The 22,867-nt window shown below is 45.4% G+C and overlaps 1 protein-coding gene across 1 annotated transcript in view; it reads left to right on the top strand.

Moving 5' to 3' along the window:
• Positions 1-13,505, top strand: part of LOC112265572 (mediator of RNA polymerase II transcription subunit 13-like) — a 33,891-nt gene extending 20,386 nt beyond the window's left edge. Inside the window, exons 18-30 of the mRNA XM_024442990.2 lie at positions 2,330-2,553; positions 2,643-2,838; positions 3,015-3,393; positions 3,634-3,850; positions 3,998-4,189; positions 4,455-4,678; positions 4,765-4,907; positions 9,729-9,887; positions 10,015-10,200; positions 10,390-10,535; positions 10,640-10,804; positions 12,387-12,487; positions 12,618-13,505. Coding sequence (XP_024298758.1) covers positions 2,330-2,553; positions 2,643-2,838; positions 3,015-3,393; positions 3,634-3,850; positions 3,998-4,189; positions 4,455-4,678; positions 4,765-4,907; positions 9,729-9,887; positions 10,015-10,200; positions 10,390-10,535; positions 10,640-10,804; positions 12,387-12,487; positions 12,618-12,750 — 2,465 coding nt within the window. The 3' untranslated portion in view covers positions 12,751-13,505. The remainder of the gene's footprint in view (positions 1-2,329; positions 2,554-2,642; positions 2,839-3,014; positions 3,394-3,633; positions 3,851-3,997; positions 4,190-4,454; positions 4,679-4,764; positions 4,908-9,728; positions 9,888-10,014; positions 10,201-10,389; positions 10,536-10,639; positions 10,805-12,386; positions 12,488-12,617) is intronic.
• The last annotated feature ends 9,362 nt before the right edge of the window (positions 13,506-22,867 follow it).

The following is a 22,867-nucleotide window of genomic DNA, read 5'->3' as shown; positions in this document are numbered from 1 at the left end:
ACGTGGACAACTACAAATACTTAGGTGTCTGGTTAGACTGTAAACTCTCCTTCCAGACCCATATCAAACATCTCCAATCCAAAGTTAAATCTAGAATTGGCTTCCTATTTCGCAACAAAGCATCCTTCACTCATGCTGCCAAACATACCCTTGTAAAACTGACCATCCTACCAATCCTCGACTTTGGCGATGTCATTTACAAAATAGCCTCCAATACCCTACTCAACAAATTGGATGCAGTCTATCACAGTGCAATCCGTTTTGTCACCAAAGCCCCATATACTACCCACCATTGCGACCTGTACGCTCTCGTTGGCTGGCCCTCGCTTCATACTCGTCGCCAAACCCACTGGCTCCATGTCATCTACAAGACCCTGCTAGGTAAAGTCCCCCCTTATCTCAGCTCACTGGTCACCATAGCATCTCCCACCTGTAGCACACGCTCCAGCAGGTATATCTCTCTAGTCACCCCCAAAACCAATTCTTTCTTTGGCCGCCTCTCCTTCCAGTTCTCTGCTGCCAATGACTGGAACGAACTACAAAAATCTCTGAAACTGGAAACACTTATCTCCCTCACTAGCTTTAAGCACCAACTGTCAGAGCAGCTCACAGATTACTGCACCTGTACATAGCCCACCTATAATTTAGCCCAAACAACTACCTCTTTCCCAACTGTATTTAATTTTTATTTATTTATTTTTCTCCTTTGCACCCCATTATTTTTATTTCTACTTTGCACATTCTTCCATTGCAAAACTACCATTCCAGTGTTTTACTTGCTATATTGTATTCACTTTGCCACCATGGCCTTTTTTGCCTTTACCTCCCTTCTCACCTCATTTGCTCACATTGTATATAAATCAAAATGAAATCAAATTTATTTATATAGCCCTTCGTACATCAGCTGATATCTCAAAGTGCTGTACAGAAACCCAGCCTAAAACCCCAAACAGCAAGCAATGCAGGTGTAGAAGCACGGTGGCTAGGAAAAACTCCCTAGAAAGGCCAAAACCTAGGAAGAAACCTAGAGAGGAACCAGGCTATGTGGGGTGGCCAGTCCTCTTCTGGCTGTGCCGGGTGGAGATTATAACAGAACATGGCCAAGATGTTCAAATGTTCATAAATGACCAGCATGGTCGAATAATAATAAGGCAGAACAGTTGAAACTGGAGCAGCAGCACAGTCAGGTGGAAGTTGAAACTGGAACAGCAGCATGGCCAGGTGGACTGGGGACAGCAAGGAGTCATCATGTCAGGTAGTCCTGGGGCATGGTCCTAGGGCTCAGGTCAGTTGAAACTGGAACAGCAGCATGGCCAGGTGGACTGGGGACAGCAAGGAGTCATCATGTCAGGTAGTCCTGGAGCTCAGGTCCTAGGGCTCAGGTCCTCCGAGAGAGAGAAAGAAAGAGAGAAGGAGAGAATTAGAGAACGCACACTTAGATTCACACAGGACACCGAATAGGACAGGAGAAGTACTCCAGATATAACAAACTGACCCCAGCCCCCGACACATAAACTACTGCAGCATAAATACTGAAGGCTGAGACAGGAGGGGTCAGGAGACACTGTGGCCCCATCCGAGGTCACCCCGGACAGGGCCAAACAGGAAGGATATAACCCCACCCACTTTGCCAAAGCACAGCCCCCACACCACTAGAGGGATATCTTCAACCACCAACTTACCATCCTGAGACAAGGCTGAGTATAGCCCACAAAGATCTCCGCCACGGCACAACCCAAGGGGGGGGCGCCAACCCAGACAGGATGACCACAACAGTGAATCAACCCACTCAGGTGACGCACCCCCTCCAGGGACGGCATGAGAGAGCCCCAGTAAGCCAGTGACCCAGCCCCTGTAATAGGGTAGACTATATATAGACTTGTTTATACTGTATTATTGACTGTATGTTTGTTTTACTCCATGTGTAACTCTGTGTTGCTGTATGTGTCGAACTGCTTTGCTTTATCTTGGCCAGGTCGCAATTGTAAATGAGAACTTGTTCTCAACTTGCCTACCTGGTTAAATAAAGGTAAAATAAATCAAATAAAATGCTGTGTTATTTTGCTCCAACATAATGACAAAATCCATACTACAAAATGCATTGTTTTCTAAATGTCATTCACCCTGATTGTCTAGCTTTTATTTTGTTAGTTCTCAAATATTATAAAAAATATATATAGGTCTGTTGTCTTTTCTAAGTACTTTATATCTTGTTTACACAAAGCATTTTTTTCAGGTACTGGCCCAATGCTCTTGTCTGCTAGGCTTCCTGCCGCCCTTAACTAAACTTTGCAATGAGTCTGACTATGCCTCCTCTCTGAACCATTAGGCACTGACGAGTCTCCAGAGCCCCTCCCCATCCCTACCTTCCTGGTGGGGTATGAGTATGACTTTGTGGTGCTGTCGCCCTTCGGCTTGCCTTACTGGGAGAAGCTGCTGCTGGACCCCTTCGGCTCCCACAGGGACGTTGGATATGTAGTCGTCTGTCCTGAGAACGAGGCTCTGCTCCGCGGTGCTAAGAGCTTCTTCAAGGACCTTACGGCCGTGTACGAGGTAAGCAGATAGACACCCCCCCCCATAGTCTAATAAAATAGAAATGTTTAAGAAAATTGGTACGTTTACCCATGATTTTCTCTTTGCAGGCCTGTCGACTGGGTCAGCACAGACCAATCTGTAAGACTCATGCAGATGGCATATTGCGGGTTGGTACGGCAGAAGGCAGGAACCTGGCAGAGCAGCCCCTCAGTGATTGGTTCCTCAAAATGGCCAGCAGCAACGGGAACAGCGAGGCCTTCAGCAAACTCAAACTCTACGCCCAAGTGTGCCGGCATGACCTGGGTACGTCGTTCATTAGATTGCCATCTTCTATTTCAGGAGATTGTACTGAATAAGAGCTGGGATCTCTTGTGTTTATCATTTTTGGTTTGGCTTCTACAAAGGCAAGTTGGGTGTCTCTTAATAATATCTGACAATATCTGTCTTCTTTTTCTCAACTTTTTTGTTACTCTCCTCAGCTCCATACCTGGCTGGGCAGTCTCTGGACAGCTCTTTGTTGAACCAGCGCAGCCCCACTGTGGCCTCTCCCCAGTCCTCCTCCTCCCAGTCCCCCTGCTCCACCACCACCCCCTCCTCAGTCCCCCAGAGCTCCACCAGCAGCAGCAGTGCCCAGCCTACCAACAGCACCCCACCCTCCTCCACCATAGGCTCCCAGGCAGTGGGAGGGATAGGGGGGGTAGGAATGCCCTCAGCCAAGCCCAGCTCCTACACACCATACGGGACATCAGGCCTGCAGGGCAGTGTCTCCCAGAACGGGCCCCAGTCGGGTGCTCAGACCACAGGAGAGACTGGCCCCACTGCCAACCAGCCCCAGGCCACCACTGAGCCCGTGGAGACGTATGTACCCTCACCATCTGACGTCCTCTGGTTTAGTCAAACGGATTTTCTTTAGCACCACTTGTAGCCCTGAGTTTGTAATTTACACGCACTTGGAATAGGCTGAGTTACGACCTTACCCATCTCCCATTTTTATCCACGGCTTGTCTGGAAGAGAACATTTGGATTGCTAAATATCTTTAATCTAATACATAAAGCTAGTTGATTGGTTGTTTGACCCGAGTGATTCTCTCTTTATAGCACGTTGGAGAGAGATAAGGTTGGTGTCCCTACAGACGGAGAGTCCCATGCAGTGACGTTCCCCCCGGCCATTGTGGTCTACATCGTGGACCCCTTCAGCTACGAGGACGGGGAGAGGGACACCCACTCCAGTGTGTGGACGCTGGGTCTGCTGCGCTGCTATGTGGAGATGCTCCAGTTCCTGCCGCCTCACATCAGAAACTCTGTGTCTGTGCAGGTAATGGAGGACTTGACACATGTAGCCAGACTGCAGACCATTCATATTTATGTTCAGCACATTGGCTCTTTTGACAACAGTTCTCAAACACCTGTGGGGTTGGTGTGGTTAAAACATTGGTTTCTAACTATGTGTTGTGTTGGTCAGATCATTCCCTGCCAGTACTTGTTGCAGCCAGTGCGCATTGAGGAGCGCCATCTCTATGGTCAGCACCTCAAGTCCCTGGCCTTTTCGGTGTTCACCCAGTGCAGACGGCCCCTCCCCAGCAACACCAACATCAAGGCTCTGACGGGCTTCGGCCCTGGCCTGGCCATTGACATGGCACTGAGGAGCTCCGAGGTAAACAACACATAGGAAACGGCACTAAAACCTCACAAATATTATTAATGGATTGATTTAGATTGCTTATCAGTTCTAGAAATTTGTCACAATGTGAATGGTTTGTTTAACATAACATCCTGGTCTTTGGCAACTCCTTGCATATACCTTGATGATCCAAGAGACCACTGCTCTGTTGAATAAATCACAACGGCTTACTAAATGCAGCTTGCTAAGTGACACAAGGAACCATTGGTCTGACCCTTTGACTTTCACACCTATGCAGAGGCCGGAGTGTCTGCGTTTGTACACTCCACCTTTCATCCTGGCGCCCATCAAGGACAAGCAGACAGAGCTGGGGGAGACGTTCGGAGAGGCCTCTCAGAAGTACAATGTGCTGTTTGTGGGCTATTGCCTGTCGCATGACCAGCGCTGGCTCCTGGCCTCCTGTACTGACCAATCAGGAGAGCTGCTGGAGACATGCATCATCAGCATTGACGTGCCAAACAGGTTAGTGACACACATGTAAGTTGGTAGACACTCAAATTCAATTCAGCATCTGTCTATTTTGTGACTTTGTTGTGTCCTCTGTAAAGGGCTCGGAGGAAAAAGGGTTCAGCCAGACGGCTGGGCCTGCAGAAGCTGTGGGAGTGGTGTCTAGGCTTGGTACAGGTGACATCACTTCCCTGGAGGGTGGTGATTGGCCGCCTGGGCAGGATTGGCCACGGAGAGTTACGAGGTATGCCGCACAGAGATGTATGTATGCCACACAGAGAGGTGTGTGTGTGTGTGTGTGTGTTTATATATATATATATCACACCCCCCCCAGTTGAAGTTGACACACTTAGGTTAGTCATTAAAACTAGTTTTTATACCACTCCACAAATTTCTTGTTAACAAACTATAGTTTTGGCAAGTCTGTTAGGACATCTACTTTGTGCATGACACAAGTCATTTTTCTACAATTGTTTAGACAGATTATTTCACTTATAATTCACTGTATCACAATTCCAGTGGGTCAGAAGTTTACATACACTAAGTTGACTGTGCCTTTAATAACAGCTTGGAAAATTCCAGAAAATGATGTCATGGCTTTAGAAGCTTCTGATAATTAACATAATTTGTGTCACTTGGAGGTGTAGCTGTGGATGTATTTCAAGGCCTACCTTCAAACTCAGTGCCTTTTTGCTTGACATCATGGGAAAATCAAAAGAAATCAGCCAAGACCTCAGGAAAAAAAAATGTAGACCTCCACAAGTCTGGTTCATCCTTGGGAGCAATTACCAAACGCCTCTGAAGGTAGCACGTTCATCTGTACAAACAATAGTACGCAAATATAAATACCATGGGACCACGCAGCCGTCATACCGCTCAGGAAAGAGACGCATTCTGTCTTCCTGAGATGAACGTACTTTGGTATGAAAAGTGCAAATTAATCCCAGAACAACAGCAAATGACCTTGTGAAGATGCTGGAGGAAACAGATGCAAAAGTATCTATATCCACAGTAAAAGGAGTCCTATATCAACCTGAAAGGCCGCTCAGCAAGGAAGAAGCCACTGCTCCAAAACCGCCATAAAAAAGCCAGACTACAGTTTGCAACTGCACATGGGGACTAAAATTGTACTTTTTGGAGAAATGTCTTCTGGTCTGATGAAACAAAAATATACCTGTTTGGCCATAATTACCATCGTTATGTTTGGAGGGAAAAGGGGGAGGCTTGCAAGCCGAATAACACTATCCCAACCGTGAAGCACGGGGGTGGCAGCATTATGTTGTGGGGTGCTTTGATGTAGGAGGGACTGGTGCACTTCACAAAATAGATGGCACCATGAGGAAAATTATGTGGATATATTGAAGCTTGGTCGCAAATGGGTCTTCCAAATGGACAATGACCCCAAGCATGCTTCCAAAGTTGTGGCAAAATGCCTTAAGGGCAACCAAGTCGAGGTATTGGAGTGGGGATCACAAAACCCTGACCTCAATCTCATAGAAAATTTGTGGGCAGAACTGAAAAAGCGTATGCAAGCAAGGAGGCCTACAAACCTGACTCGGTTACACCAGCTCTGTCAGGAGGAATGGGCCAACATTCACTCAACTTATTGTGGGAAGCTTGTGCAAGGCTACCCAAAATGTTTGACCCAAGTTAAACAATTTAAAGGCAATGCTACCAAACACTAATTGAGTGCATGTAAACTTCTGACCCACTGGGGATGTGATGAAACAAAAGATGAAATAAATAATTCCCTCTACTATTCTGATATTTCACATTCTTAAAATAAAGTGGTGACCCTAACTGACCTAAGACAGGGAATTATTACAAGGATTAATTGTCAGGAATTGTGAAAAACGGAGTTTAAATGTATTTGGCTAAGGTGTATGTAGACTTCTGACTTCAACTGTGTGTGTGTGTGTGTGTGTGTGTGTGTGTATACATACACACACACCGTACCAGCCAAAGGTTTGAACACACTTACTCAATTAAGGGTTTTTCTTTATTACTATTTTCTACATTGTAGAATAATAGGGAAGACATCAAAACTATTAAATAAAACCTATGGAGTCATTTAGTAACCAAAAGTCTTATGCAAATCAACATTTATTTTACATTCTTCAAAGTAGCTACTCTTGGCATTCTCTCAACCTGCTTCATGAGGAATGCTTTTCCAACCGTCTTGAAGGAGTTCCCACATATGCTGAGCACTTGTTGGCTGCTTTTCCTTCACTCTGCGGTCAGACTCATCCCAAACCATCTCAATTGGGTTGAGGTCAGGTGATTGTGGAGGCCAGGTCATCTGATTCAGCACTTCATCACTCCTTCTTGGTCAAATAGCCCTTACACAGCCTGGAGGTGTGTTTTGGGTCATTGTCCTATTGGTAAAACAAATGATAGTCCCACTAAGCGCAAACCAGATGGGATGGCGTATCGCTGCAGAATGCTGTTGTAGCCATGCTGGTTAAGTGCCTTGAATTCTAAATAAATCACCTACACTGTCAACAGAAAAGCACCCACCCCACACCACCACCTCCATGCTTCACGGTGGGAACCACACATGCAGGAATCATCCGTTCACCACCTCTGCGTCTCAAAGACACAGCGGTTGAACCAATAATCTCAAATTTGGACTCATCAGACCAAAGGACAGATTTCCACTGGTCTAATTTCCATTCCTCATGTTTCTTGGCCCAAGCAAGTCTCTTTCTTCTTATTGGTGGCCTTTAGTACTGGTTTCTTTGCAGCGATTTGAACAGTTGATGTCTGTTACTTGAACTCAGAAGCATTTATTTGGGCTGCAATTTCTGAGGCTGGTAACTAATGAACTTATCCTTTAAAGCAGAGGTAACTCTGGGTCTTCCTTTCCTATGGCGGTCCTCATGAGTACCAGTTTCTTCATAGTGCTTGATGGTTTTTGCAACTGCACTTGAAGAAACGTCAAGTTCTTGATATTTTCCAGATTACTTTAAGACATGAAGGTCAGTCAATGATGGACTTGTTTCTTGTTTTGCTGATTTGAGCTGTTCTTGCCATTTTTAATATGGACTTGGTCTTTTACCATATAGCCCCATCTTCTGTATACCACCCCTACCTTGTCACAACGTAACCGATTGGCTCAAACGCATTAAGGAAATAAATTCCACAAATTTACAAGGCACACCTGTTAATTGAAATGCATTACAGATGACTACCTCATGAAGCTGGTTAGGAGAATGCCAAGAGTGTGCAAAGCTGTCATGAAGGGTGGCTATTTGAAGAATCTCAAATATAAAATATATTTTGATTTAACACTTGGTTGGTGACTACATAATTCCATAACTGTTAATTAATAGTTTTGTCTTAACTTCTGCAATGTAGAAAATAATAAAAATAAAGAAAAACCCTTGAATGAGTAGGTGTGTCCAAACATTTGACTGTGTGTGAACACACACACACACGGACACCCCTTCAAATTAGTGGATTCCGCTATTTCAGCCACATCTGTTGCTGACAGGTGTGTAAAATCGAGCACTGAGCCATGTAATCTCCATAGACAAACACTGGCAGTAGAATGGCCTTATTGAAGAGCTCAGTGACTTTCAACGTGGCACCATCATAGGATGCTGCCTTTCCAACAAGTAAGTTTGTCAAATGTATGTCCTGCTAGAGCTGACCCGGTCAACTGTAAGTGTGTGGAAAGTGCAAGGGCCACGCAAACTCACAGAACGGGACCCCCGAGCGCTGAAGTGTGTAGCGTGTTAAAAGTCATCTGTCCTCTGTTGCATCACTCACTACCAAGTTCCAAACTGTGCCTGGATGCAACGTTAGCACAAGAACCAATCGTCGGGATCTTCATAAAATAGGTTTCCGTGGCTGAGCAGCCGCACAAGCCTAAGATCACCATGCAATGCCAAGTGTTGGCTAGAGCAGTGTAAAGCTCACCTCCATTGGACTCTGGAGCAGTGTAAACATGTTCTCTGGAGTATGGAATCATGCTTCACCATCTGGCAGTCCGGAGAACAAATTTGGTTTTGGCGGATGCCAGGAGAAATGTACTTGCCCCAATGCAAAGTGCTAACTGTAAAGTTTGGTGGAGGAGGAATAATGGTCTGGGGCTGTTTTTCATGGTTCGGGCTAGGCCCCTTAGTTCCAGTGAGGGAAAATCTTAACACTACAGCATACAATGACATTCTAGATAATTCTGTGCTTCCACTTTGAGGCAACATTTTGGCGAAGACCCTTTAATGTATCAGAATGACAATGTCCCTATGCACAAAGCGAGGTCCATACAGAAATGGTTTGTTGATTTGGTGTGGAAGAACTTGACTGGCAAAGGCCTGACCTCAACTCCATCTGAACACCTTTTGGGATGAATTGGAACGCTGACTGCGAGCCAGGCCTAATTGCCCAACATCAGTGCCTGACCTCACTAATGCTCTTGTGGCTAAATGGAAGTAAGCCCCTGCTGCAATGTTTCAACATCTAGTGGAAAGCCTTTCCAGAAGAGTGTAGGCTGTTATATTAGCAAAGGGGGGGCCCCAACACCATATTAATGCCCATGATTTTGGAATGAGATGTTCGAGCAGGTGTCCACATACTTTTGTTCATGTAGTGCATTTATTTTATTTAACCTTTATTTAACCAGGTAGGCTAGTTGAGAACAAGTTCTCATTTACAACTGCGACCTGGCCAAGATAAAGCATAGCAGTGTGAACAGACAACAGAGTTACACATGGAGTAATCAAACAAGTCAATAACACAGTTGGGAAAAAGTCTACATACATTGTGTGCAAAAGGCATGAGGGGGGGGTAGGCAATAAATAGGCCACAGGAGCGAATAATACAATTTAGCAGATTAACACTGGAGTGATGGATGATCATGTGCAAGTAGAGATACTGGTGTGCAAAAGAGCAGAAAAGTAAATAAATAAAAACAGTATGGAGATGAGGTAGGTAAATTGGGTGGGCTATTTACAGATGGACTATGTACAGCTGCAGCAATCGTTTAGCTGCAGTAAGTGATACAGTGAGTTGTACATGATTTGATGTGCCCTGATGACATCCTCCCTGTCTCCCTCTGTTCCAGACTGGAGTATTTTGCTGAGCAGGAGGAACCTGCAGTCTCTCAGCAAGCGCCTCAAGGAGACCTGCAGGATGTGTGGCATCTCTGCCGCAGACACTCCCAGCATCCTCAGCGCCTGCCTGGTTGCCATGGAGCCCCAAGGCTCCTTTGTCATCATGCCAGGTAAAAATGAACAGAAGTTGAACCTTGAGCAATGGCCTTGCTTCCCCTGTTTTGTGAGTCCACTGAATTTCCTGAAATGTTTTGGTGATGTCTGTATCATGTTAACCCTTCTCTCTGCTGTGTGTAGACTCTGTGTCGACAGGCTCAGTGTTCGGCCGCAGCACCACTCTGAACATGCAGACGTCCCAGCTGAGCACTCCTCAGGACACGTCCTGCACCCACATCCTGGTGTTCCCCACCTCGGCAATGGTGCAGGTCAACAACGCCACCACCGAACAGAACTTAGACATCGCCTTCAACCCCATCAACCCTGGTCAGTCACACACACACACACACACACACACACACACACACACACACACTGTAAATGTTGATGCCTTTCTAGGTTCTAGCTGTAGTCTGGCTCCACACGGTGATATTACTGAAACGGAGACAGAGCAGCTCTCTGTCTGAGCTAATGGGACATAGTCTTGAATGAGCCTTTGTTTATCCCTCTTCATAGATGGTTCAGATGGGATGGGCATCTTTGACCTGTTTGATAATGATATGGTGGACCCTGATCTCATCAACATCCTGCCCAACTCCCCCACCACCTCCCCCGTTCACTCCCCCGGTGGACACTATCACCAGGGGGGAGACGGCAGCAAGGTAAGCCTCTCCACAACACTACCAGCAGGAGGATGCTTACCTGACTGCTGGTAAATGAAGGTTGAATAAGTATTGGTGTCAACCTACGTCCCGGTGTGTTCCAGGGCCAGAGCACAGATCGTATGGAGTCCCACGAGGAGGCCCTGAACATCTTGCAGCAGCCTATGGCCCTGGGCTACTTAATCTCCACAGCCAAGGCTGGCCCCCTGCCTGACTGGTTCTGGTCCGCTTGCCCCCAGGCACAGAACCAGTGCCCACTGTTCCTCAAGGTACCTACAGTACCAGTCAAATGTTTGAACACACCTACTCATTCCAGGGTTTTCCTTAACTTCTACAATGTAGAAAATAGTTTTAAAAATGATCAACTATTAAATAACACAAATCTAAATATATTTGAGATTCTTCAAAGTTGCCACCCTTTGCCTTGATGACTGCTTTGCACACTCTTGGCATTCTCTCAACCACCTTCACCTGGAATGCTTTTCCAACAGTCTTGAAGGAGTTCCCACATATACTGAGCACTTGTTGGCTGCTTTTCCTTCACTCTATGGTCTAACTCCTCCCAAACCATCTCAATTTGGTTGAGGTTTAGGTGATTGTGGAGGCCAGGTCATCTGATGTAGCAGTCCATCACTCTCCTTGGTCAAATAGCCCTTACACAGCCTGGAGGTGTGTTGGGTCATTGTCCTGTTGAAAATCAAATGATATTCCTACTAAGCTCAAACCAGATGGGATGTTGTATCACTACAGAATGCTGTTGTAGCCATGCTGGTTAAGTGTGCCTTGATGCTTTGCTGGTGATTAATTTAGAAATCATCACAAAACCTCCATGCTTCACGGTAGGAACTACATATGCGGGGATCATCCGTTCACCTACTCTGCCCAAGCAATTCTCCTTCTTATTGGTGGCTTTTAGTATTGGTTTCTTTGCAGTGATTTGACCATGGAGGCCTGATTCACACAGTCTCCTCTGAACAGTTGATATCTGTTACTTGAACTCTGAAGCATTTGAGCTGCTTTTTGAGATGCAGTTGACGCTAATGAAATTATCCTCTACAGCAGAGGTAACTGGGTCTTCTTCCTGTGGCGGTCCTCATGAGAGCCAGTTTCGTCATAGCGCTTGATGGTTTTTGCGACTGCACTTGAAGAAACTTTCAAAGTGTTTATTTTCCCCGGATTGACTGACCTTCATGTCTGAATGTAATGATGGACTGTTTTTGTTTCTCTTTGCTTATTTGAGCTGTTCTTGCCATAATATGGACTTGGCCCTATTTGGTAAAATATCATCTTCTGTATAGCACCCCTACAACACAACTGATTGTCTCAAACACATTAAGATGGAAAGAAATTTCACAAATTAGGTTAACATGGCACACCCGCTAATTGAAATGCATTCCAGGTGACTACCTCATGTAGCTAGTTGAGGGAATGCCAAGAGTGTGCAAACCTTTCAAGGCAAAGGTGGCTACTTTGTAAAACAATATAGTTTATATTTGAGATTCTTAACTTTTTTTGTTGGTTACTGCATTATTCCATGTGTGTTATTTCATAGTTTTGATGTCTTCACTATTAGAAAATAGTAAAAATAAAGAAGTCCTTGAATGAATATATGTCCTTACTTTTGACTGGTACTGTACCTACCTACTACTCCTCTGACAGTTAACCTAACACTCACTCTGATCTCAAAGACGTTTGTTCTCCTCTGGTCATAAAACTCAGCAGCACTTTTATGCTTTACTTAAATGCGTACTTGATCAGGAGTCCTGTCATTTGAATGTTTCCCTTTTCTAATGAAACTGATGTGAAGTTTGTGTTAATCTAGCTGACCTCTTGTCTGTCGTCACTCCCCAGGCCTCCCTGCACCTGCACGTGTCCTCGGTCCAATCAGATGAGCTTCTCCACAGCAAACACTCCCACCCTCTGGACTCCAACCACACCTCAGATGTGCTCAGGTACACTGCTCAATATGGAATGAAAGCCATGGGAAATACACTGATTTGATAGGCAGAGCATAGGTTTATTAGTTAAGAGGGGAATTGAATGTATAGTTATACATAGTTATGTGTTCTCTGCCCCTGACAGGTTTGTGCTGGAGCAGTACAATGCCCTCTCCTGGCTGACGTGTGACCCTGCCACTCAAGACCGGCGATCCTGTCTCCCTGTTCACTTTGTGGTGCTCAATCAGATGTACAACTTTATCATGAACATGCTCTGAACAAGGATATCAAGTGGAATCTATGAAGCTCATGAAACTAATGGGAGGGTGTTTCCTGGAGTGGATGGACCCTCAACACTTCAGGGTGGGGGCTTGGCCATAAGGAATCTCCCCCAGCCAGCGTCTCCATGGCAGCACTGGAGGTGTCCTATCAATCAAATGCCAAGTGTCCATTTTATCATTTTGGATAAGGGACTTTTCATAAAGGAGAATAAGTTGTCTTTTTAATTATCTTCTGATAAAATGTTAGCTTAATGAAATGCCTGCATATATATTATTTATTGTAAGTTTAAATTTGTCATTTTTATTTCTTTTATATATAAAAATCTGATGGTGTGTATTGCCATCTCACTTTAAAAGGAATTGGTTTAAAATGTAATCACATTTTTTTTGAATTACAAAACTGTAAGCTGCATTTGCTGTAGGCTGCTTTTAGAGTAATTTTTTTTAAAGGGTATTTACATTTTAATTCCCCTGATGTACAGATAGGTAGGTTGGGCATTTATATCCCTTCCTTTTGAGTGGACAGGACTTACAGCTCAGCTACAGTGGCAGAGTCTGTTGCACAGTAATTCAATGCATTCAGTTAAATGGTATGTGAGGTACAGATTGTCAGATTATATATACATATATATATGTATTTTATATGACGGATTTAGAGAATTGTTTTTGTGTGTGTGTATATATGTGTGTGTGTGTACATATACATGTGTGCCGCAGCTTCTGTTTTAGGAATAAAGTGCGTCTACCTATCATTTTTCTTGGTCTCTTTTATGAAAACATTGTTTGCAGTGTTGGGAAATGGAGCGCTTTCTACCGGTACATAATTCTAACCCTTGCTTTTAAATATATCATAGTTAATGCAAATGTTACCTCTTTCCTTGTTAGCCACTCCCTCACTGCTGGTTGAGTGTTGGATTGGCACTTTAATGAGATGTTTTAGGGGTTGACTGGGCCATGGGTGGGTTTCAGATGGATCCTTAATGGACCACAGGTTTAGGGTTACCCTCATTTAGCCCCTACCCCAACTAAAGGGATTTGGCAGGTCAGTAAAAGTGGAATTGGCTAACTAAGAACATCTCATCCCAAAGCCTCATCCAATCACTGCCTTATTTTCAGTCTAATGGGATCCCATTGGAAGGGTAGCTAAGTTCAGGTGAAAAAAGGACTGTCCCTTTTTCAAGACCGTCTTTCGAAGATAATTTGGAAAAATCCAAATAACTTCACAGATCTTCATTGTAAAGTGTTTAAACACTTTCCAATGCTTGTTCAATAAACAATTAATGAACATGCACCTGTGGAACGGTTGTTAAGACACTAACAGCTTACAGACTGTAGGCAGTAACGGTCACAGTTATGAACTTAGGACACGAGGCTCTTCCACTGACTCTGGAAAAGCAAGATGCCCAGGCTCCCTGCTCATCTGTGTTGAACGTGCCTTAGGCATGCTGCAAGGAGTCAGGGCAATAAATTGCAATGTCTGTACTGTGAGACGCCTAAGACAGCGCTATAGGACGGACAGCTGATTGTCCTCTCAGTGGCAGACCACATGTAACGACACCTGCATAGGATCGGTACATCCGAACATCACCCCTGCGGGACAGGTACAGGATGGCAACAACTGCCCGAGTTACACCAATGCCAGGAGCTGCTGTTGTATTTTACAGCATGTAGTTCCACCTCCAATGCCGCCAAAACACCCGCTATGGATGTTGGTTAAAGCAGATCTGTTTGAATAGAGACCCCTGTTTTCAAGCTGTTATCAAGTTCCCTTATAATGTTTTTCAAAAGAACCTGTTACCTGCGATAACATCTGCAAATTTGTGTACGCGACCAATACACTTTGATTTATTACTATGGAGCTACAGTATATATCAAATTAAAGTTTAATGGTCACGTACACAGATTTGCAGGTGCAGTGAAATGCTTGTTTCTGCATTGTTACTAGAAACATAAGCATGTCACTGCACCTGCGATAACATCCGCAAATCTGTGTATGTGACCAATAAACTTTGGTTTGATATACAGTGCCTTGCGAAAGTATTCGGCCCCCTTGAACTTTGCAACCTTTTGCCACATTTCAGGCTTCAAACATAAAGATATAAAACTGTATTTTTTTGTGAAGAATCAACAAGTGGGACACAATCATGAAGTGGAACGACATTTATTGAATATTTCAAACTTTTTTAACAAATCAAAAACTGAAAAATTGGGTGTGCAAAATTATTCAGCCCCCTTTTGCTGCGATTACAGCTGTAAGTCGCTTGGGGTATGTCTATCAGTTTTGCACATCGAGAGACACATCGAGAGATTTTTTTCCCATTCCTCCTTGCAAAACAGCTCGAGCTCAGTGAGGTTGGATGGAGAGCATTTGTGAACAGCAGTTTTCAGTTCTTTCCACAGATTCTCAATTGGATTCAGGTCTGGACTTTGACTTGGCCATTCTAACACCTGGATATGTTTATTTTTGAACCATTCCATTGTAGATTTTGCTTTATGTTTTGGATCATTGTCTTGTTGGAAGACAAATCTCCGTCTCAGGTCTTTTGCAGACTCCATCAGGTTTTCTTCCAGAATGGTCCTGTATTTGGCTCCATCCATCTTCCCATCAATTTTAACCATCTTCCCTGTCCCTGCTGAAGAAAAGCAGGCCCAAACCATGATGCTGCCACCACCATGTTTCACAGTGGGGATGGTGTGTTCAGGGTGATGAGCTGTGTTACTTTTACGCCAAACATAACGTTTTGCATTGTTGCCAAAAAGTTCAATTTTGGTTTCATCTGACCAGAGCACCTTCTTCCACATGTTTGGTGTGTCTCCCAGGTGGCTTGTGGCAAACTTTAAACAACACTTTTTATGGATATCTTTAAGAAATGGCTTTCTTCTTGCCACTCTTCCATAAAGGCCAGATTTGTGCAATATACGACTGATTGTTGTCCTATGGACAGAGTCTCCCACCTCAGCTGTAGATCTCTGCAGTTCATTCAGAGTGATCATGGGCCTCTTGGCTGCATCTCTGATCAGTCTTCTCCTTGTATGAGCTGAAAGTTTAGAGGGACGGCCAGGTCTTGGTAGATTTGCAGTGGTCTGATACTCCTTCCATTTCAATATTATCGCTTGCACAGTGCTCCTTGGGATGTTTAAAGCTTGGGAAATCTTTTTGTATCCAAATCCGGCTTTAAACTTCTTCACAACAGTATCTCGGACCTGCCTTGATTACACACAGGTGGATTGTATTTATCATCATTAGTCATTTAGGTCAACATTGGATCATTCAGAGATCCTCACTGAACTTCTGGAGAGAGTTTGCTGCACTGAAAGTAAAGGGGCTGAATAATTTTGCACGCCCAATTTTTCAGTTTTTGATTTGTTAAAAAAGTTTGAAATATCCAATAAATGTCGTTCCACTTCATGATTGTGTCCCACTTGTTGTTGATTCTTCACAAAAAATACAGTTTTATCTTTATGTTTGAAGCCTGAAATGTGGCAAAAGGTCGCAAAGTTCAAGGGGGCCGAATACTTTCGCAAGGCACTGTATATAGCCCTTCTTACATCAGCTGATATCTCAAAGTGCTGTACAGAAACCCAGCCTAGAACCCCAAACAGCAAGCAATGCAGGTGTAGAAGCATCGTGGCTAGGAAAAACTCCCTAGAATGGCCAGAACCTAGGAAGAAACCTAGAGGAACCATGCTATGAGGGGTGGCTTGTCCTCTTCTGGCTGTGCCGGGTGGAGATTATAACAGAACATGGCAAAGATGTTCAAATGTTCATAAATGACCAACATGGTCAAATAATAATCATAGTAGTTGTCGAGGGTGCAACAGGTCAGCACCTCAGGAGTAAATGTCAGTTGGCTGTTCATAGCCGATCATTGAGAGTATCTCTACCGCTCCTGCTGTCTCTAGAGAGTTGAAAACAGGTCTGGGACAGTTGAAACTGGAGCAGCAGCACGGCCAGGTGGACTGGGGACAGCAAGGAGTCATCAGGCCAGATAGTCCTAGGGCTCAGGTCCTCAGAGAGAGAGAAAGGAAGAGAGAGCATACTTAAATTCACACAGGACACCCAGATAAGACAGGAGAAATACTCCAGATATAACAGACTGACCCTAGCCCCCCGACACAAACTGCTGCAGCATAAATACTGGAGGCTGAGACAGGATGGGTCAGGAGACACTGTGGCCCCATCCGATGATACCCACAGACAGGGCCAAACAGGCAGGATATAACCCCACCCACTTTGCCAAAGCACAGTCCCCACACCACTAGAGGGATTTCTTCAACCAACAACTTACCATCCTGAGACAAGGCAGAGTATAGCCCACAAAGATCTCCGCCACAGCACAACACAAGGGGGGACGCCAACCAAGAGAGGAAGACCACGCCAGTGACTCAACCCACTCAAGTGACGCACCCCTCCTAGGGACAGCATGAAGGAGCACCAGTAAGCCAGTGACTCAGCCCCTGTAGTAGGGTTTGAGGCAGAGAATCCCAGTGGAGAGAGGGGAACCGGCCAGGCAGAGACAGCAAGGGCGGTTCGTTGCTCCAGTGCCTTTCCGTTCACCTTCACACTCCTGGGCCAGACTACACTCAATCATAGGACCTACCGGAGAGATGAGTCTTCAATAGAGACTTAAAGGTTAAGACCGAGTCTGTGTCTGCGTCTCTCACATGGGTAGGCAGACCATTCCATAAAAATGGAGCTCTATAGGAGAAAGCCCTGCCTCCAGCTGTTTGCTTAGAAATTCTAAGGACAATTCTAAGGCCTGTGCTCAGACTGTCCGCAATAGGCTGAGAGAGGCTGGACTGAGGGCTTGTAGGCCTGTTGTAAGGCAGGTCCTCACCAGACATCACCGGCAACAACGTCGCCTATGGGCACAAACCCACCATTGCTGCCATCGAACCATCAAACCAGAAACCGTGGATTGATGGCAGCATTCGCGTGAAACTGAAAGCGCAAACCACTGCTTTTAACCAGGGCAAGGTGACTGGAAACATGACCGAATACAAACAGTGTAGCTATTCCCTCCGCAAGGCAATCAAACAAGCTAAGCGTCAGTATAGAGACAAAGTAGAGTTGGAATTCAACGCCTCAGACACAAGAGGTATGTGGCAGGGTCTACAGTCAATCACGGATTACAAAAAGAAAACCAGCCCCGTCGTGGACAAGGATGTCTTGCTCCCAGACAGACTAAATAACTTCTTTGCTCGCTTTGAGGACAATACAGTACCACTGACACGGCCCGCTACCAAAACCTGGGGACTCTCCTTCACTGCAGCCGACGTGAGTAAAACATTTAAACGTGTTAACCATTGCAAGGCTGCAGGCCCAGACGGCATCCCCAGCCGCGTCCTCAGAGCATGCGCAGACCAGCTGGCTGGTGTGTTTACGGACAAATTCAATCAATCCGTATCCCAGTCTGCTGTTCCCACATGCTTCAAGAGGGCCACCATTGTTCCTGTTCCCAAGAAAGCTAAGGTAACTGAGCTAAACGACTACGGCCCCGTAGCACTATCTTCCGTCATCATGAAGTGCTTTGAGAGACTAGTCAAGGACCATATCACCTCCACCCTACCTGGCACCCTAGACCCACTCCAATTTGTTTACCGCCCCAATAGGTCCACAGACGACGCAATCGCAACCACACTGCACACTGCCCTAACCTGGACAAGAGGAATACCTATGTGAGAATGCTGTTCATCGACTACAGCTCAGCATTTAACACCATAGTACCCTCCAAACTCATCATCAAGCTCGAGACCCTGGGTCTCCACCCCGCCACTGTGCAACTGGGTACTGGACTTCCTGACGGGCCGCCCCCAGGTGGTGAGGGTAGGTAACTACATCTCCACCCCGCTGATCCTCAACACTGGGGCCCCACAAGCGTGCGTTCTGAGCCCTCTCCTGTACTCCCTGTTCACCCACGACTGCGTGGCCATGCACGCCTCCAACTCAATCATCAAGTTTGCGGACGACACTACAGTGATAGGCTTGATTACTAACAGCGATGAGACGGCCTACAGGGAAGAGGTGAGGGCCCTCGGAGTGTGGTGTCAGGAAAGTAACCTCACACTCAACGTCAACAAAACAAAGGAGATGATTGTGGACTTCAGGAAACAGTAGAGGGAGCACCCCCCTATCCACATCGATGGGACAGTCGTGGAGAGGGTAGTAAGTTTTAAGTTCCTCGGCGTACACAACACGGACAAACTGAATTGGTCCACCCACACAGACAGCGTTGTGAAGAAGGTGCAGCAGCGCCTCAGGAGGCTGAAGAAATTTGTCTCGTCACCAAAAGCACTCAAACTTTTACAGATGCACAATCAAGAGCATCCTGTCGGGCTGTATCACCGCCTGGTACGGCAACTGCTCCGCCCACAACTGTAAGGCTCTCCAGAGGGTAGTGAGGTCTGCACAACGTATCACCGGGGGCAAACTACCTGCCCTCCAGGACACCTACACCACTCGATGTCACAGGAGGACATAAAGATCATCAAGGACAACAACCACCCGAGCCACTGCCTGTTCACCCCGCTATCATCCAGAAGGCGAGGTCAGTACAGGTGCATCAAAGCCGGGACCGAGAGACTGAAAAACAGCTTCTATCTCAAGGCCATCAGACTGTTAAACAGCCACCACTAACATTGAGTGGCTGCTGCCAACATACTGACTCAACTCCAGCTCACTTTAATAATGGAAATTGATGGAAATTGATGTAAAAAATGTATCACTAGCCACTATAAACAATGCCACTTAATATAATGTTTACATACCCTACATTACTCATCTCATATGTATATGTATATACTGTACTCTATCATCTACTGCATCTTGCCATCTTTATGTAATACATGTATCAATAGCCACTTTAAACTGTTCCACTTTTATGTTTACATACCCTACATTACTCATCTCATATGTATATACTGTACTCGATACCATCTACTGCATCTCGCCTATGCCGTTCTGTACCATCACTCATTCATATATCTTTATGTACATATTCTTTTTCCCAATACACTTGTGTGTATAAGGTAGTAGTTGTGGAATTGTTAGGTTAGATTACACGTTGGTTATTTCTGCATTGTCAGAACTATAAGCACAAGCATTTCGCTACACTCGCATTAACATCTGCTAACCATGTGTATGTGACAAATAAAATTTGATTTGATTTGGTCCAGACAGGACTGGCAAAAAGTGCTCTTCACTGACGAGTTGCGGTTTTGTCTCACCAGGGGTGATGGTCGGATTCGCGTTTATCGTCAAAGGAATGAGTGTTACACCAAGGCCTGTACTCTGGAGCGGGATCGATTTGGAGGTTGAGGGTCCAGGGCGATGTGTCACAGCATCATCGGACTGAGCTTGTTGTCATTGCAGGCAAACTCAACACTGTGCGTTACAGGGAAGACGTCGTCCTCCGTCATGTGGTACCCTTCCTGCAGGCTCATCCTAACATGACCCTCCAGCAGGACAATGCCACCAGCCATACTGCTTTGTGTGTGATTTCCTGCAAGACAGGAATGTCAGTGTTCTGCCTTGGCCAGCAAAGAGCCCAGATCTCAATCCCATTGAGCATGTCTGGGACCTGTTGGATCGGAGTGTGAGGGCTAGGGCCATTCCCCCCAGAAATGTCCGGGAACTTGCAGGTGCCTTGGTGGAAGAGTGGGGAAACATCTCACAGCAGGAACTGGCAAATCATGAGGAGGAGATGCACTGCAGTACTTAGTATCTGGTGTGGCCACCAGCTGCATTGACTGTTACTTTTGATTTTGATACTCCTTTGTTCAGGGACACATTTTTCCATTTCTGTTAGTCACGTCTGTAGAACTTGTTCAGTTTATGTCTCAGTTGTTGAATCTTATGTTCATACAAATATTAACACGTTAAATTTACTGAAAATAAACACAGTTGACAGTGAGAGGACGTTACTTTTTTTGCTGAGTTTAGTTGCCTTATTGGTTAGTGGGCATTAGGGACAGTGTGCCAGAGCTGTGTAATTGAGGGCAATTTTTGTGCAACAATACTATTCTAGTCACACTGAAATCATCTGGGGACCAAACAGTGTACAGTAAGGACAAATTAACATGTGTATTTATTGGCATGTGGTTCTAGTATGGATTCACACAAGGCTGAGGGGATGTGAGATCAAAGGGCTGATGTGTGAGCTGGTTCTCCAGGAATCTCACTTAACATAATTCTGCTTTCATTACATCTAGCAAATAATTTATTACATTTCTATAGTGCTTTTCATAAAATCTCAAAGCGCTTCAAGAGCAAAAAAAAGCAAGCAATATATCATGACAGTTCAATCAATAGAGGCCAAGTATTTGAAAGCTGCATCCTCTGAAGAGAGGGGTGGTCAGTTCATGGCTTGAGTAGAGAGAGCTGGTCAAAGGATGGTAGTTGATGGAGTCTGCTGCTGATCCTGTAGAGGGAAAGTCTGGGAACCAGCCTGACTTATAGCCACTGGACTTCTCTTCCACTGTGTAGCACCGACTTGGGTGATGCTTCAGCTGCTCTGGGCGCCAGAAAGCTCACCACACGAAGTTCAGAATAGTAGCCAGTCGTCCTCACTTCGAGCCCTCTGCCTCAGTAGTGCAGTATTCCTCTATCTCCCATTCCTCTCATGCTTCCGGAGACTCCTCAAATGATGCTCTTACACTGGGAAAAATCTGCTTGAATGCCCCTCCAACTGGTAATTTCCAGTGGGAAACTCATCTACCATTTCTGAGCTCCGACTTCTCCCATGCAAATGCAACAAAACATAAAAAGCAATCAATTAACATGTTTTTTAACACTAATTTGTGTACATGCATGATAGCTTTGCTTTCAGTTTACGGTTAACGCTGCTGGTTTGCCATCAACCAATCGGCGCTCTCAACGATTTCAAAGCATGTGAATGTACACAACTCATTGCTCCCAGTTACTAGGTGGACACCTGCTCGTCTAACATCTCATTCTAAAATCATTGGCATTAATATGGAGTTGGTCCCCCATTTGCTGCTATAACAGCCTCCACTCTTCTGGCCTCCACTAGATTTTGTAACATTGCTGCGGGGACTTGCTTCCATTCAGCCAAGAGCATTAGTGCGGTAGGGCACTGATGTAGGGCTCACAGTCAACGTTCCAATTCATCCCAAAGGTGTTCGATGGGGGTTAAGGTCAGGGCTCTGTGCAGGCCAGTTAAGTTCTTCCACACCCATCTCGTCAAACCATTTCTAAAACAGGAAAGGTCCTTCCCCAAACTGTTGCCACAAAGTTGGAAGCACAGAATAATCTAGAATGTCTTTGCATGCTGTACTGTTAAGATATCCCTTCACTGGAACTAAGGGGCCTAGCCCGAACCATTATTCCTCCCCCACCAAACTTTACAGTTGGCAATCGGCATCAGGGCAGGTAGCGTTCTCCTGGCATCTGCCAAATCCAGATTTGTCCTCCGGACTGCCTGATGGTGAAGCATGATTCCTTACTCCAGAGAACGTGTTTCCACTGATCCAGAGTCCTATGGCGGCAAGCTTTACACTGCTCTAGCCGACACTTGGCATTGCACATGGTGATCTTAGGCTTGTGTGGCTGCTCGGCCATGGAAACCCATTTTATGAAGCTCCTGATGAAAAGTTATTGTGCATCATGTTGCTTCCAGAGGCAGTTTGGAACTCGGTAGTGAGGGTTTTTACACATTTCAGCACTCGGTGGTCCCGTTCTGTGAGCTTGTGTTTCCTACCACTTTGCGGCTGAGCCGCTGTTGCTCCTAGACATTTCCACTTCACAATGACAATGCTTACAGATGACCGGGGCAGCTCTTGCAGTGCAGAAACTTCTTATTCCTGCTCCATCACAGCGAACTGATTTCAATGGTGGTTTATTCCTCTGCCTCATTGAATCATGTCAGTCTTTATAACATAGCTAAATGAGAGACTCTGGCAACACTACCTATAATTCCACCTGTTGTTCACACTCCTGTTGCTCTAAATCAAATCAGGAATTTAGGAGCCTTAATGAGATTACCATTACAGTCACGAGTGATCACGATTGAAACGCTATTTAGCGCGCACCACCGCTAACTAGCTAGCTATTTAACATCCGTTACACTCACCCCCCTTTTGACCTCCTCCTTTT

This window comes from Oncorhynchus tshawytscha, linkage group LG13 (genome assembly GCF_018296145.1).
Source record: "Oncorhynchus tshawytscha isolate Ot180627B linkage group LG13, Otsh_v2.0, whole genome shotgun sequence".
NCBI classification, from domain to species: Eukaryota; Metazoa; Chordata; class Actinopteri; order Salmoniformes; family Salmonidae; genus Oncorhynchus; species Oncorhynchus tshawytscha.
The sequence above is the reverse complement of the archived record's forward strand: the minus strand, read 5'-3'. Positions and strand labels throughout refer to the sequence as shown.